Source organism: Plectropomus leopardus, chromosome 12, assembly GCF_026936395.1.
Source record: "Plectropomus leopardus strain MGB_pleo_1.0 chromosome 12, ASM2693639v1, whole genome shotgun sequence".
In the NCBI taxonomy this organism is placed as follows: Eukaryota; Metazoa; Chordata; class Actinopteri; order Perciformes; family Serranidae; genus Plectropomus; species Plectropomus leopardus.
Genome location: NC_142187.1, coordinates 31,264,129 through 31,281,376, shown reverse-complemented (window position 1 = coordinate 31,281,376; position 17,248 = coordinate 31,264,129). Strand labels below are relative to the sequence as shown.

Here is a 17,248-nt window from a genome sequence, read left to right as displayed (position 1 = left end):
ACATGGTGAAAATATTGAAAAGATGTTTTGCATTGTGGCTTTTTTCAACCTAAATGTTTATAAATTAAAATCTTTAGAAATCTATTTTTTCCTCATTTATTTCTGAAATCTCTGCAAACCACAAATCTTTGTTTTAGAAAAAAAAATAATAATAAATCATATATATATATATATATATATATATATATATATATATAATCAGCGGAAGCGGAAACGTGGTGTGACGTGACAAATGACGTCACGACGGCTCGGGTCTTTAATGGCTGAACAACAACAACTGTCGGCGCGAGACAAACTTTCCCAAACTTCCTCCGAGGCGAAAGAAAGTTGGAAATAGCAGATTGTTTCGCTTGTGTGACACTTTAGGCGCGTTTGTCTGTTTTTCTGTTAATCACAAATGTGGGATTACTGATGGATTCGAGGTATGACATTCCGCGGAGGGCCGCCGGTGGCAGCGCGGGATCCGCGAACTCGTCTCCCGCTTTGGGAGCTCAGTCGCGCCGCAGGAAGATGCCTCCCAGACCCGCTGATTTCAAACTGCAAATTATCATCATCGGCTCCAGGGGAGTCGGTAAAACCAGCATCATGGAGAGATTTACCGACGACACTTTCTGCGAAGCCTGCAAGTCGACCGTAGGTGAGCACAGGAGGGACGCTTGTTTTCAACTTTTTATTGACAGCGTTTAGCAGGGCTCCGTCTACTTACTGGATGAAATACACCTAAACTAACATTAACTGGACGTTTAAAACACGTTGTAGCCGATTTAACAGTTTAATGTGACTGAAGAGAGGTCATAGTGCTCGTACCAGCTAGCTAACTTAAGCTAACTGTAACGAAACACTGTTTTAGCAACTGCCTTAGCAAATAAACAATGTTGCAATGAAGCAGCAAGACAAACACGGTTTTAGGCTTGGACTGGTGTTTTTCCTGGCTGGAGCAGGTTTTGGCTTTTAAAGGCGATGTCTGACAGGGATTTTAGAGCCCAACACAGTAAGAAGGAGACTTGGTAACATGCTACTTGGAAAGCATCTGCAGCTGTCCACTAAATAGTTAATTTAATTTACTTCTGGTGAGCCTGTTTCGTTTATTGAAATTAGGGCATGAGGGAGTAAATGCCATCTCTGAACTGCCCTTTCTCATATTTCTATCAAGAGTTGACACATTCAACATTTCTTTATAAAAGACTTTATATTATTAACATTATTACTTTAATCAACCCATTAAACCCATTAAAAAATATGTATATATAAATAAGTGTACCTTGTGACAAATTGCTGCAGCATGATTATAAATGCTGCTAGTAATTCACTTAATCTTACATGATGTATCTGGAATTGGGTAAACAGTCCTGTGACCAAAACAACAGTCACAGTGTCCAATCCCAAAATAGTTGCACACAGGCAGCTGCTATGGCAGAGCTCCACTTTGTGCCCTGTCATTCCTGTGTCACAGCGTGTCACTAATCTCACCTTCCTTTGATTGCAGAGACTAAATATTGGGAGTGAACAGTTTTACAGTCACTCAGAAAGTTTTGTTTTCTAATCACAAAATCTCTTGTTATTTCAGAACATCGCTACAATTGTGCACTGCTTTGTAAAAGTGACATACACACACACACACATACACACACACACACACACACACACACCCCTGCCTGCCTGCCAAAGCAACACAGGAAATGCTTGTGCTTGAATGTGACCGCACGTGTTTTTTTGATTACCTCCATAGGAGTTGACTTCAAAATCAAGACAGTGGAGCTGAAAGGGAAGAAGATCAGACTACAGATTTGGTGAGTAATTGGGTAAAATAGTGCATGGTGCATTTCCTGTGTGTGTCCTGTCATCCTGCAAACTGCTCTAACATGAAAACTACTGGTGGCTTACATCTCAGCTTTGTTGTGGATGCATGCGCAAGTAAGAGTTTCTGAAAATAACCATTGCATGTTTTGTCAACCATTAACATGCCATGGAAGATTTTTTTATCCAGAGTCTCATATTAAAAACCTGTGTATGCAGTGAGAATGTAACTTTCAACTTCAGGTGACGCAGCACATGATCATACTCAACATGTCTTTCTTTAAAGTGGCTAATAACTATACTCCAGGTTATGTCACCTACTGTAGTTGTTTAGTATTTTTCTCCTAATTTGTATTGTGTAGTATACTATAGTACATAGCAGTTCTAAGCTCTGTATAAATCAACGATTGACCCGGACGACTGAGAATCTTCATGAAGTATGTAGTAGATGCTTAAGTGAAAACACACATGATACTTAAACATTTGCATTTGTAGTCTTTTTTAAACACATTTCTCAGCCTAATCAAGTCAGAGAGAAAGAAACCCTAATAATTATTACTGCAATTATTAATGGCGTCTGGTATATGGGTACACCCAATTTAGAACATTTGCTTTGTATTTCTATAAACCAGGACTGACACTAAATCCAGTTTTTCAGGTGATACTTTCTCTGCTTTTTCTGTCTGCTTTTATCTGACACGCCTGCAGAATTGATTGTTCTAGTCCGACATTAGCGCGAACACCCTTCACAGAGTTATGCTACTGTATTGTCAACAACACGCTCCTGCAAATATTTCACAATAAAAAGCCTCGCGTTAACAACTGAAGAGATTTGGTTGAAAGAAAAGTCGTCAGAAGGCTTTTTGAAACAGAAACAGGTCGAGTTTAAAGTTGAGTTTAAGTGTAAATATTTATAGTTTTTAATGTCTGTGACAGATATGGACATTAAAACTGAAGTGAAAGGTGGTATAAAACACCATTTCCACTGTTTTTGCTTAAAACCACTCGTGTCACACAAAAAAGATGAGACTCTCTCGATGTGCTGCAGCTAAGCACGGTTTAAACTGTTTAAAAAAGGCGTCCAAAAAAAGGTAATAGGTTCTGCTACGTGCGTGTAGCGCTCACACAGGCAGTGTGGCCTGAGTGTCATGCAGTTAACCATTGATGTACAAAACTTAAAAATGTCAGTGAATAGTCAGTTGTATAGTAACTGGTCACAGGAAGTGTGTAGTGTAACTTGACAATCGGTCCGAATTCCCTTTTTGTTTCACCTCATTATTCTAAGATAATATTTAAGTTGTTATAAAAAATCGGAGATGTGTACTGTAATTCATGGCTTTAAATCCATCGGTCTTATTGCTCAAACAAACCGCCAGCGGCGTCACAGAGATAATGTTATTTCAGCACTTTAATTCTGTTAGGTTTCTACTTGAGTCTTGTGACTTTAACTAGACTCAAATTTCATCTTGAGAACATCTAATGTTTCCGTCCAGCGACTGGAAAAACTGATTATCATGCCACAAATTTTATTTAGGAAATATTTTGTACTAACAATCAAAAAGAAAACTCAGGCACTCTGTTGAAAAGTTAAGATGCCGTTGGTGCTGCGACGAGGTCATGACGAACCTTAAAAACGTCCCCATGCGTTTCAGCATACAAACCTTTGTCAGGGAGTCAGAAAGACTTTTTGACTATTTAATCCCAGTATATCTCCGCCCAAAGAGCGCCTCGACCAGGCTGACTTTTGAGCCCAGGAACTGCTCCTTTTCTTACATTTTAGATTTAGGAAATATTTTGTACCGACTAAGGATGCAACTGTGTGTTTTTTTTAAATATATATATTTACTGAGTTTTTAACAGGTATAAAAAGGAACATTACACACAAACAAATATTTGACTCACATAGACATTCATGTTCATGCAGGTGAAAGGTTCAGGATTCATATTGTACACGTATGTTTGGGTATATTTGTGTGTACATCTTTAAAGGAAGTGGAGAAAAAAAAGAAAAAAGGGAAAAGATAAATAGACAATGCAAAAATAAATAAATAAGTGAGAAAAATACCTATAAATAATAATAATAATAATAAATAAAATATTAATAAAAATAAATATGCAATAATAATAATTCTTATTAATATGATTATATTATATATATTTATATATATAATAAATGCTCACTAACACCTCACCCATCCTCCCATTTTTCCGCCGTTCACCTGCCCGCCCCGTCACCTGTCCGTTCAAGATGGCCGTCCTCAGTGTGTCTTGTCTGTCACGTTGAACTGCTCACATCAAGCTCCATCGCTGCCACACGCGGCCGTACCTAACCCTGCCGTTGTGCTGCTGTGTCTCTGTCCGCTCTCCTGCTCGTAAGCCCGACTGTGACTCACAACGGGAACGGGGAGAGACGGTCTGTGTGAAGGTACGGTCACTCTGCAGCGCGAGCGCCGCTCAGTCTGCATCATCCTGCTGCTAACACAGATCACCAGCTGAATCATAGCATAAGCTTGAAGAGATTTTTGCTCTTTTACATTGTTAAAATGTAGAATTCATTTATTTATTTAGTTCAGTTTCAAGTGCCCGTACTTCTTATTGATCAACCTATAATAGCTGCATTTTTTGTGTTAATATAATCTTTTTAGTATTAGCAGTATACAAACATTTAATAAATGGTGATGGACAAAAGCATAGCTGTAAGCAGATATAAGGACAGTTTAAGTGTTAATGTGCAGTATTTTTTTCTTCTGTAGATGTGTTTGACATTATTACAGCAGTTTTAATATATTATCTAACATTATATATATGTACAAGTATTTACTAATACACTAGCCTCCACTTTTGGGTACCCACAGGAGGAGTTAAAGTTGTTGACAAAAACATGAATTAACATATATATATATATATATATATATATATATATATACCTATAGTTTGTTGTAAACTATTTATAAAATGTTTATATACTGCTTGTAAATGTTAAATGGGAGTTAAATTACAGTGTTACATAGTTCGAATCATTTCCTAATTTTACATTGAATGTTATTCTTTCCTGATATTGTAGACGTCTTGTTTAGGAACAAAGCTCTTCAAAGTTTTTTTTTTTTTAGCGAGAGTCTAATGATAATGTAGGTATCAGATTGAACCCACACGGAGTGGGAGTTAAAGTTTTAAAATGAATGATGTCTCCGAGAGACGACTTGTATTGTAGAGCATTCAAAGTAAAATGAAAAATGTATTAATGATTCAGTGAAATTTAATTAGTTATGATTTCTCACAAAGCTGATTCTTCGTCCACTTTTGTTGCCTGATGTTAGTTTTTCTTAAAGTATCCGCCTGTTAGTCGTAGTCATCTTTACAGGAATACTTCACCTGCAGATACGAATGTTTGCTCTGAAGTCCGACTGGAAAAATCAGACTTGCATGATACTAAACACGTTGTGTTGAGTTTTGAGCCGATGTTCAGATAAAGTTTCGGTGTTTCTAAACGCGTCCCCCGTTTACTTCAATTCACGCAATTGTAGTTGATGTGCATATTGTGTTTTTGCTGGGTGAAGTATTCCTTTAATGAATGAAAAAATCCTTTTGATCAGATCATTCAGCTGTTTGGTATTCAGAGAAGTTCCTGCACAGACTTTAATTATCAGTCATGTCCTCCAGGGACACCGCTGGTCAGGAGAGGTTCAACAGCATCACGTCAGCGTACTACAGAGGCGCCAAGGGCATCGTGCTGGTGTATGACATCACAAAGCAGGAGACCTTCGACGACCTCCCCAAATGGATGAAAATGATAGACAAGGTAAACAAGCTGAAAATTTGCCTTTTGTGTGTCCTCCTCAGGTGTGTTTGTCTGCCCTTATTTTTTCCCAGACGTGTCAGAAAACTCTGCTGTGCATCTGGCATTTAAAGGGATACTTCATCAATTTATCGCCTGCCTTTTTTTTTTTTTGCAATTATCTGAACGTGCAATTAGTTTACATATTTTCTTGTATATTTATATTTTTTTCTAGATCGTTTTTGTTGGCACATTGTAATTTTATTTTATTTATATTACTGTTTTTGCACCTTGTTTTTTTATGATCTAACATTTTTAATATTTTATTAATTTTATATGTGTAATTATTTTTTTTACTATTCTTTTGCTGCTTATATTTCTTCGTACCTCATAGCTGCTGTGAAATTGTGAATTTCCCCCCTGTGGACTAATAAAGGATCTTCTAACAGTGTGAGCGGTGTGTGTAGATGAACCTCCAGTGAAACTCTGCCGGATGACACATTTTTCGCCGTGCGTCAGAGCTTTGCTGGCTCCTCATGCTGAACTACAGGCTTTACTTCTGCATTTTATTGGGGGCTAAAGATGTCCTGACACGTCTCCTCCTCTTTCTGTTCTGCGTCAGTACGCCTCAGAGGAGGCAGAGCTTCTGCTGGTCGGGAACAAGCTGGACTGCGAGTCTGATCGTGTCATCTCCAGACAGCAAGGAGAGAGGGTGAGTTTCACCCAAAACTGCTCCCGTACACCATCATGTGACCAAACCACGTCTGCTGTTTCTTTGCACGTGAACAGATGAGGAAACTAAAGAGGACGCAGAACAGTAGAGATATTGGTATTATGAGCAGAACATTTTGAAATTTAAGCGAGTTGTGGATTGTCATTTAGAAACTGCAATTACGTGTAATGTAGCAGCAAGTTTATCCAAAATTCGACTGAATTAAAAGACAGCAGGCTTCTTCAGGAGGTTTCCAGTTATGTTCAGCTTAGTTAAGTTTCTGTGAAAGGATTCAGTTGTTCTCAGCTGATTTTTCTGTGTTTGCGTTGCAGTTTTCATCCCGAATAAGTGGAATGCGTTTCTGCGAAGCTAGTGCCAAGGATAATTTTAATGTTGACGAGATCTTCCTGAAGCTAGTGGATGACATCCTCAGCAAGGTGGGTGTGTTATCAGTAAATCTTTACCAAAAATCTGCTAAAGAATGAATTCTTTGATTATTTTTAATGTAAAAGCATAACATTCAACAAACATGTTCATGAAGAATTTTCTGGATTTTGGACGTATTTGCAGAACAGGACATTTTATATTTGAAAAAGTGACTTAAATACTTCAGTTTCTAAATTACTGCAAATGATTCTTTGGCATTTTTACATTTACATATAAGGAATGTGACACAACAATTAAAATAACAGAAGAATAAAAATAGTGAATTTAAATAGAAGAGGACATAAGAACAAATATTGAAGCAATTTAAATATATAGAATAAAAAAATAGAATATGAAGAAAACAAAATGTATGTACAAAAGTGCGACGGAGGGATTGTACAGCTGATGATATTAGCTGACTCATTTATTGTTTGGGCTTTTGTTAACAGTGTCTTTCTGGTATTTTTGGGACTTGAAAAACTGCTGTCAGTAGTACAGTAGTGTAATAATATCCAGATGAGTCGATACAGCATTGTCTTTAATTTCACTCTGTGAACCAGCATTTTGTAATTTCCATCAAATAACATTACAGTAAAATATAGTGTTTTTCTTTGTACACACTGTTTTTTGTGGCTCTTGTTCTGCCTGAGTTGTTCAGTGTTTGAAACCTGAATTTAAAAGCTTCCTTCCCTTTTTAAAAATATTTTTATAGAGCATTTCTCTATTTCATAAACCTTAACCAGTCACAGAAATATCTTAAAAATGTTGTGATTCTTTTGCTCTTTAAAGCGCGGCTCCTCGACGCCCCTGATTGTGGATGTCAATTTCAGCACACCGCCTAAATATTCGCTCCGTTAACCGTTTGTTTCCTGACTCGTCCTCTTCCTCCTCTCGCCACAGATGCCTCTGGAAGTTCCCAACAGTGAGCTTTCCAACAGCGTCCTGTCTCTGCAGCCTGAACCGGAAGTGCCTCCGGAGTTGCCGCCTCCACGCATGCGCTGTTGCTGAGAGTCAGAGTGGTCTCCCATCCTACACACACACACACACACACACACACACACACACACATACACACACACACACACACACACACACACACACACACGCACACACATACATGCACACATGCAGAGCACCAATCTGGCCACCAGGGGGCAGCAAACAGCAGCAGTTTGCATTCGCAGACTGCTGATGTAAGATGCATGGACTCTCTACAACCAGTATTATGTTCCCCCTGTTTCGTAAGCGTACACTATGACATGAACGACACTAACACTTAGGCCTGGTGAATCACCCACTTCCTACCACCCCCCTCTGTCTACACTTGACCCAGACTACCTCATTCCTCGGACCGTTAGGCTAGCTGTGCCCCGCAGGTGCCTTGGAGGTAGGGAGCCCTCTGGTAGCAGTTGCACATTTCACACAGAGGGTGATAATTGAGCTTCCTGTTTTCTTTTACACACATACTGCACACTAAGTTTGACATTGTCAGAGGGTCTGGTATCTGAATTATCTAGAAAAGGGATAAAAATATCTCACGTCTCTTCCGCTTTGTTTAAATTCTGGATCTAGGTACAGTAGTTTTATATTAATTGGTATTATTACCAAGTGACGAGTTGACTTGAGGTAAACAAAAGCACATGGTGTAAATATGGAGTGTTGCTGTTATGACTGGACACGGCGCAGGTTTTTGCGGCCGGCAGTAGGCGGTTGTGTGGTGGTGGATCATATCAGTTTGTATTTCTTTGCCTTAAAGTGTTAAAGTGGCCGGAAAGGCTCGTTTCACGTTTGTATAAATTGTAATGTTTTGCACTACAATCCATCTTAGTTAAGCTGACACGCAGGAAACAGAAAGTACACGGCTTTTAGTTTAGTGAAGATTAGTGTTGCCGTTTAAGTCGCTCTGAACGTCTCCACACCTCGTTAAAGGGACAGTTCAGATTTAATGAAGCGGGGTTGTCTGAGGTTCTTAAACACGGACAGTTTATTACAAACATTAGATGTCACCTGGCCAGTTTGGAAAAACACACGAAAGCTCAGCAGTGTGCTGTTGTGGAGGAGTCAGCTGGTGTTTCAGCCACCTAAAAATAAAACAAAAAAAAGATATCAGTCAAACTTTCATTGCTTTATGTTAATGTCAGACTGTGATTTTTTTTTCACCAATTAATGCATACACTTGCTGAGAATATGAGCATATTTAATACAAAAACAAACAAACAAAAGGCAAAAATAGATGTACAAATATTACTGATTAACAAACACGAAAGGGCACAGACAAGCAACACGGGACAGTGTGAGGAAAAGAGAAGAAAAAACAATAATAAGGAATAAGACGAGGGAAAAGTGAGACAGAAAGAAAAAAAATTTTAAAAAAAGGCATGGTCTGTTGGGGTTTGGATGCATTTTAGGTGAGTTTTGCACAATGGGTTAAGTTTAATGTTATTAATTACTGCTACTCACACGTACACACGTTCACGCTCCCACATGCATGTTTGGTCAGTGGTGTCCAACAGAAAAATGAAGCCGTTTTATCGCTCTCTTCAAAGTCAGACTCTGCTGAGAAAAATCGTGATCTGACATCACTGAACACGAGCTGCGGCTCTTCTGCTGCTTCAATCATTTAGTAAGTTAGTGTCATTATATAACATTTAAAATGATTAGTTTGGATTCACTACAGTCTCACAATAACACAAACTAAACAACTGATCAGTAGCCCAGAAGCTTACGTGTTCAGTAATTCATGTCATTCACGTTAAATCGCTGGTTTTCTCTGGAGTCTGGTGGCTTTGATGAGAGCGCTGATGTGACTTTGCCGTTTAACCAGGCTGTTGAAGCGGTAAAAAACACTCTCAAATATAGCGTACACTTAAACTAATATTGATTTTTTTTTAGGTGGCTAAAATAAATTTTGTTGCTGCCCATCCACAGCAGTACTTTCTTAGTGTCCATGTTGGACACCAAGTACTGTACGTAATACTGACGATGATTAGTGCCCCATACCGCCACCGAACGATCTCTTTAAAGTGGGGTGGAGATGCAAGGAGAGATGGGTAATGTAGTTTCCATGTGTGTTGCTGGTCTTTTAGAGGAGACAGTAAGCAGCTTGTGCGCGCACACACACACACACACACACGGTTTTAGCCTTTGTTTTTGTTACTAATATTGTCTATAAGTGTATTTGTTTTTCCTCTGAATCCAGACACAGCCTAGAGATTTTTGATTCTTTCTTTTGGGGTTAAAAGTGCCGGATGGTTTGTTTAGTATTTGAAGGACTCAGGAAACTTTGATCGGCTCATATCTGCTCATTTTGACAGGCTTTTGTCGCAGACTTGATTTGAGTTTCACTACAAATTTATTTCAAAAACAAAACGTCTTCATATCAAATCGAAGGGGATGTTTGTGTTTTATTAGAGGAGGTCAGCAGTTTATCATTTTTGATTTGGAAGTTTGTTACAGACCGGTATTCAAAACGGCTATGCATGTTAGGCCCATAAACATTATTGACCATTTAATTATTCCGTCTTTTCTTTTTGCTAAATTAATGCAATATTCTAACTGTGAGTTGTTTGTTTTGTTTTTGTTTGTTGAAGAAAAAGTCTGCGGGTGACGAAGGATGAGCCCATTCAAAGGACCTGATTAAAAACGACCCAACTGACTTGCTCTTGGTCACTTTTACTTTTTGTGGAAGTTTAAAATAAAGCTTCTGTGGGCTTAAACTGGCACATTATAAACTCTTAACAAATGAATCGTTTCACTCCAAAACAAACAAGACAGTCACTGACATACAAGCACATCGCAACAACATCGGCAAACCACCAGACAAGTTCACTTAGCGAATTTTAGCACTTGTGTTTTGAAATGACAAACTTTGTTTGTGTTTTGTTGAATGAAACATTTAATTTGCCCCCCCCCCCCGACTTTCAGCATTTGGCACTAACCCTGTGGTCTTTGTTTTAATAGCCAAGCCTTATACTAAGTGTTTTAAATATACATTTTAAGAAACGCTTTTATTTGAAATGTGTATCCTTTGAGATGAAAGACTGTACTTTGTATTAAACCTGTTAAAAGTCAAACATTTTGGCATGTCTAAAGCGGATTTGTGGTATTTATAACTTGTGGCATTCTTGAACTAATTAAATGCAATTAAAGATATCTATATTTATTACCAGATTATGGTTTGGATTTCATTTTCTGACTGTGTGTGCGTGCGTGCGTGCGTGCGTGCGTGCGTGCGTGTGTGCGTGCGTGCGTGCGTGCGTGTCGTCTCAGGGGTCCCTGAGTGGATTCCAGGAACACAGAAATTTAAATGGCATTTATTTAACTTCAAAGGTTCAACTGATTGAAATCTCCTCTTATCACGTCAGCCCAATCCTGGCTTCTCTCCTTTGGCTTCCTGTTCATTTTCAAATTGATTTCAAGGTTTAACTGATCACTTTAAAATCTTGTCTGGGTCTGGCCTCAGGCTACATAGCAGGAACGTTGACCTCATATGAGCGAGCTCATAACCTTAGATCCTTCTGGCCGTTCGAAAGTCGAGGCTGAAATCTAAAGACGATCGTGCTTTTGCCGGCAGGGTTCCTCGGCTTTGGACCGGCCTGCCTGAAGAGACGAGGCTCGCACAATCACTGAATTCTTTTAAATCACTTCTTTAAACCCATTTTGTAGACTTGTGTTTATGTGATGTCTTCTTTTTATTTCTTTATTTCCTGTTTATGTTGTCATTTCATGAGGGCCCGAGCACTGACCTTCAGTCTTGAAACTGAAGGAAATATTATTATTTTCTCTAATAGATTGCCTTTTTGAGGGCTTTATCATATTCAAAAACTGAAAACTTTGCAGACTTATCAGGTGAAAAATTTGATATTTTAATGGTCTCGTACATGGGTGGGAGGAAATGTTTCAGTACACACACACACACACACACAAACACAAACAATCCAACATTAACAACAGGAGACTGTCAGGCTTCACTATCCAAGTGTGGACTTCTATTTGTGGTCATTTTGGAAAAACAGAAATACAACTGAAAATTTACTTGTGAAGTCTTCTTTCATAATTGTACTGCAAATGTGATTTTGCAGCCTTGAGCGATGTCGTCTGTCTGTCCCGGTTCTCTCACCTGTTCAGTGTTTCTTTTCTGCAAAAACTTTATTTGTATCTTTAAAAATGGAAAGGTCAATTTTAATGCTATCAATATATCAACATTTTTTGTGCTAAAAAATATTACAGAAATAAAACCTGCCAAAGCGAAGTATACCTTTTAAAGAAGATTCTTTTCATCCTGTGGATTAAGTTTTATTTAGGGCCCGAGCAGCGAAGGCCCTCTTGAAACGGTCCAAGAGGGTCCTCACAGGGCCCTCGCACCGGTCGGGGCCCGGCCCTTATAATAATAATTCCTTCAGTTTCAAGAGGGCCTTCGCTCGGAAGTCGACTTCAAATGTGGTGTGTCCATTCTCAAAGTTATCAGAGGTCCGCGCAAAACTTTTCCGGTTGGCATCAGGAAGTAAGCCTTGAGGGACAGTTATTGTATTTGCATGATTTTTACATGGTTTGGTCTGTAAATGACGAGGACAGCGAGCGTCTCTGCAGCCTCTGCAGGTGGCAGACGTGCAGAGGTCATAGTTCACGGTGTCAGTCGCTGTTTTCAGGTCATTGTGGCAGCAAACCGGCTCGACTGGGACGTTTTAAATGACAGTTTATTTCCACTCTTTGTTTCAGTTTTAACTTTTTGCCACTGTTTTGTCATGGGGTGTTGGGGGTGTTGGGGGTTTTTACTTTCATGTCAAAACTTGCTGTCATTGTTCTACAGTAGTTTCATAGGAATGAGGAAAAAATGTTTTAAAATGTGTTTGAAAGGAATAAATGTGACGAGTGTGAATTTTCCCTGTAAATGATACCTGTCCTCTGTGTGTGTGTCTCAGGTCAGGGCCGTATCGCAACACGCAGAGGGACCTGTGTCCCGAAATCTCCAGCATCTGCCCCGAAATGGATCCGGAAGGAGGGAAGAAACTGCTCAAGTACATCCGCAGCGTCAGCTTCAACGGTAAGTGGCTGGACGCATTTCTGTTTTTTCTTTGCTTGTCAAAGCACTCAGTAAACTCTTGTTTTTTTTAAAGGTGTTATATGAAATATTAAAACACAGTGGTGTTTTTAGGCCTTGGCACCTGAGATCTCAGCCCTGAATGTTTTATAAATAGCCCCATATCTGATATATATGGTTTTTTTTTGTTTTTTTTCCAAAATTAAGAATAAGCTTTAAAAAAAAGAGAGAAAGAAAAGAAAAACTGGGTCGAATAACCTGTTGTTCCATTGATTCTTGTACTTGAATAGATGTACTTAGTTACATTTCACAACATATGTTGACATAATAACATACATGTAACTAATTTTACAACTCTCATTAATACATTTTTAATCATAGCATTTGTTAAGTATAGTGTACTCAATATATTTTTCTCACCACAGTTCATAATTAATCTAGACAGTAAAAAACAGTAACATAACAATGAATGTATTCAGTAAATTATAAATAAAAAATAAAATTAATTCTAATCAATTTTTTAATGATAGTATGTATGAGGTATTCTGTACTCAATATTAAACAACTAGGTATTTTCTGACAATAATTCCTAATTATTTTGGAAAATTAAAAAACTTTGTTTTATACCAAATTTGTTCAATAAATTTTAAATAAATGATATAATAAAAATTAATTTTGAATAAAATAAATCAATGATAGCATTCATGAAGTATTCTATACTCAATATTAATTCCTAACAACGACTAGTATTTTTCTCATTGCAATTCATAATGCGGAAAGTGAAAAACAGTTTTATAACAACTTTATTCAATACATTTTATATTAAAAAATGAAATAAAAATACATTTTTAACAATAATCTGGAAAGTAAAAAAACAGTTTAACAACAATATTATATATATACACATATATTTAACAGTTTTATAACAAATGTATTCAATGCATGATAAATTGAAAAATGAAAAAGCCCTGGATCTCATAACTCTTATTAACTCTTGAATTAAATTAAGGTTGTCCACGAGGAAAGGTGAGTATTGTGCCTCCGGAATCCTTCTTTGCGCCGCACGTGAAGGTGTTCATTAGCCAATAGAGTGTGTGTCATTAGGGCATGCGCACCAAAGCGTGTCAGACCTGGTCCCGCCTGGTCCTAGAGAAAACAGGGGGTGTGCTTGGGTGCTCGAGAGGCAGCAGCGCATGCGCCCCGCAGAAAATCACGGGCGTCGAGGCTCACACCGCAGCGATTGCAGATCTTGCATGTCAGATAGGAAGGAGTGGGAAGGGGTACGAGAAACGGGGGGCCCCAGCACTCACAAACACCGGGTGTAAATCTGAGAAATTGAGCCCCGGTGTGCAGGAGAAGGAGAGCTGTGACTCCGACTGACTCCTTTCTGTCTAACTTGAGCCTCACGAGTCTGCAGATGCAACCTGTCCGTCATCCCATCCGTCCCAGTAATCCCTTTTCTGTTGCAGCGTTTCTTCCAGGCAGCGGGGACCACAATGACAACCTGGTGAATGCAGACGAGATGGAGTGAAAAAGCACCGGCGCATGATGCGCATCCCCAGCGCCACAAGGAAGAAGGTAGAGCAACCTGGCTGTTTTTCTGGTGTCGCATGTCAGAGATTTTCCGCGGCGCTGTGGATTGATCGTTTGCTTCGTCGCCCTCCTGCTGCCGGTGTCGGTGTATAATGGAGAGCTCCAATGGCTCTGGCAGCGACACCAAACCGCAGAACCACCAGTTGGAGAAGAAGAGACTGAACCGAGCGCCTTCCCCGGCCAGACCTTTCCTCAAGGATGTGCACTCCCGCTCCACCAAACCACCTGCCATCGTACCCAAATCCCCCAAACTCCACAAGCAGCAGCAGCAGCAGCAGCAGCAGCCTGCCTCAGTGCCCTTGGCCCATCCGAACCGCAGCTCCAGACGCAACACACCCGCGGCCAAAGAGAAACAAGCCACGGCAAAAAGTAAGTCCTCTGTGGCGAAAAAACCCACAAAGGCGCCCCAACACGCAGCAGCCGAGCCCAAAACCGCCAGCATCAAACCGGACAGCACCAGCAGTCCGATCCTCGCCAAAGGCAAGAAGGGGAAACTAGCCTCCCCGGGCCCAATCAGCCATGGATCCCCGATTCGTGTACCGACCGGAGCGCCTCTCGGCCGGGTCAGCCAAACCGACAGCAGCTCAGATCTGTCAGACTGCCCGTCCGAGCCGCTGTCGGACGAGCAGAGGCTGGCACCGGCCGCTAGTAGTGACGCCGAGTCCGGTACCGGCTCCAGCGACCGGGATCAGGTGGGAGGCGATAATCCGCTGCGGGCAGAAGCGACCGGAGCGGCTGCTGCTGCTCCGTTGCGCACAACCGAGGCTTCCTCCGCCAAGGGAAGCATGTCTCAGGCTCAGCTCGCTCCGGGGGCGCACGGAGAGAAACACAAGCTGGAGAAACCCTCATCAGGCGCACATTTCAGACTGCCAGGCACCAAGGATGTAACCGAGGAGGAGCTGCTGCGGGAGGTGGAGGATTTGAGATCCGAAAACGACTACCTCAAGGTAGGACCGTGTTATCTCAGCAAGTTACAGAGCAGCAAAACGTGGCTGCTATTTGTTGCATTAAGGGTTGCAGATTATAATCACTTTACTTACACGATCATTGGTGAAAATAATTAAATGCTATTTGAGAAAAACATCACAGCTTCTAACAATGCCAAGTGCTTTTTTCCTCGTCTAAACTCACTGCAGCATATTTATTATGACAGTATTGCACAGCCTATGCATTGATTGATTAAATTTCACGTTTGATTAAATTCTCAACAGTTGTCGATTAATTATCATCCCTAGTTGCATTATATGAACACCTCATTCAAAATCTACACTTTAAAATACACCATTTTTTCGCATTTAATCTCCAGTCCAGCTGTTCCTCAAAGAGGACCCAAAACTGTCCGTTTCTAGGACAATCTCGGGTCCAATCCCCATCGTCACCTGTTTTATAAGCATCCTTGAGCAACTTCCACCTGCTCTCTAATTGAAAGCATCATCTAAACGTTTTAAATTATTTAAAAATCTCCATGCGTCTCCTCTAATGCCCAGCTGTCATCCCCATGATGCCCCTGTGTCGACTCTCCATCCATCATGTCGTCTTTTTTACCCTTCCCGGGCTTCCCTGTGGGTCTGACCTTTATTGATGGGAGTTTTATTGATAATGGCTTCACCCTGGCACGTCTGTTAGACTTTCTTTTTCTTTAATATTGTTGCCGTCAAGTCAAAAAAGTCTGTTATTTGACAGAAAGACTCAACATTTTGTCCCCTTTCTTGTTGCATCTGGGAGATCATCTCCATGTTAAAATGTCTTTATATTTTGATAAATAACTGTCAGTCAGGCAGATATTCATTTTTCAGAGACCAGTTTCTCAGATGTGAATTTGCTGCATTTCTTTGTCACATTTAACAGAAAATTGATTCTTTTTGAGTTTTGGATTGTTGGTTGGTAACAACAAACTATATGAAGACAGCATCTTGGGTCGTGTCTTATTGTGATGAACATTTTTATGCCTTCATACCAACTATAACTGTGGATGGAGGTGTTATGGTTTTGAGGTTGGCATGTCTTTTAGAGACCTTTTTCTTTATTAATACTGTTGCTGTCAAGTCAGAAAGTCTATTTTGACAAAAACACTGTTATTTTGTCCCATTTCTTGATGCATCTGTGATGCAGAGATCATCTCCTTTGACTGATGTGAGCAGTGTCTTTTTAAATAAATGTTTTATTTACACATTGCATGAAGCTGGTTCTTGATTTCATGCAGGATCCCCCTCCCCCTCTTGTTTTAAGTAGGCTATCCCCATAAGTTGGGGAGGGGAGGCAAACAGATAATGCGGCAAACAATCTTGCAGTTTTTTTCTTTTTTTCAGCTGGGAGACAGGTTTATTTGCATGTCACTCCGAGTATTATTTCAAACTTGATCACGCATGTCTGTGTCTCTCTCTGGCTCGGTGCAAACACAAGAGAGTTAATCAGCTTTACTGGCTCGGGCTGTAATGGCTTTATCCCACAGGACTTGATAACAGTCAGATGTCCCGTGTGTGTGGGGTTCAAACGCCCTCCTGCCTGGCTGTCAGGCTGCCAGCTGGGACTCTGAGGTGAACTCCTCTGGCTCACCCTCCCCCCTATTGCCCCAAAATGTCTGGGAGTCCCCGCCACTGCTGCAGCCACTGCTCCTGGAAAAACATGTTTATCACATTCATTTTGTTGCAGTTTTTTAGATTATATATGTATTTTTGCTTCTTTTGCATGAGGGGAAAAGGGAAAGAAAAGATGTGGTTGTGAAGGGGATTTGTGTTATTGTGTTTACATAACTGCACAAAACCAAGATTTTTGGGGCTGCAACTAACAATTTCTTTTAGAGCTGCAATGACTGGTCCATTAATTTATTGTGCATTGACAGAAAATTAACCACCAACTATTCACTATTCATCATTTAATCAATTTGAGTCATTTTTCAAACTAA

General features: G+C 40.0%; 2 protein-coding genes across 5 annotated transcripts in view; both read left to right on the top strand.

Moving 5' to 3' along the window:
- Positions 1-229: 229 nt before the first annotated feature.
- rab12 (RAB12, member RAS oncogene family) lies at positions 230-10,880 on the top strand. Its single transcript, XM_042497819.2, has 6 exons — positions 230-637; positions 1,730-1,790; positions 5,458-5,596; positions 6,195-6,284; positions 6,617-6,721; positions 7,611-10,880. Exons 1-6 carry the CDS (start codon positions 412-414, stop codon positions 7,716-7,718), a joined length of 729 nt encoding a protein of 242 aa, XP_042353753.1. The 5' UTR covers positions 230-411; the 3' UTR covers positions 7,719-10,880.
- Positions 10,881-13,969: 3,089 nt separating this feature from the next.
- mtcl1 (microtubule crosslinking factor 1) overlaps positions 13,970-17,248 on the top strand; it is an 89,701-nt gene continuing 86,422 nt past the window's right edge. For all 4 annotated transcript variants that reach the window (XM_042497897.2, XM_042497894.2, XM_088085819.1 and 1 more), the window contains exon 1: positions 13,970-15,290. In XM_042497897.2, the coding sequence (XP_042353831.2) occupies positions 14,436-15,290 (855 nt within the window). In that variant the 5' untranslated portion in view covers positions 13,970-14,435. The remainder of the gene's footprint in view (positions 15,291-17,248) is intronic.

Coding starts and splice junctions, on each gene's coding strand:
- rab12 (XM_042497819.2), top strand. CDS start 412: ATGGATTCGAGGTATGACATTCCGCGGAGGGCCGCCGGTGGCAGCGCG. Junction 638..1,729: donor AGCCTGCAAGTCGACCGTAG/GTGAGCACAGGA, acceptor TTACCTCCATAG/GAGTTGACTTCAAAATCAAG. Junction 5,597..6,194: donor GGATGAAAATGATAGACAAG/GTAAACAAGCTG, acceptor GTTCTGCGTCAG/TACGCCTCAGAGGAGGCAGA.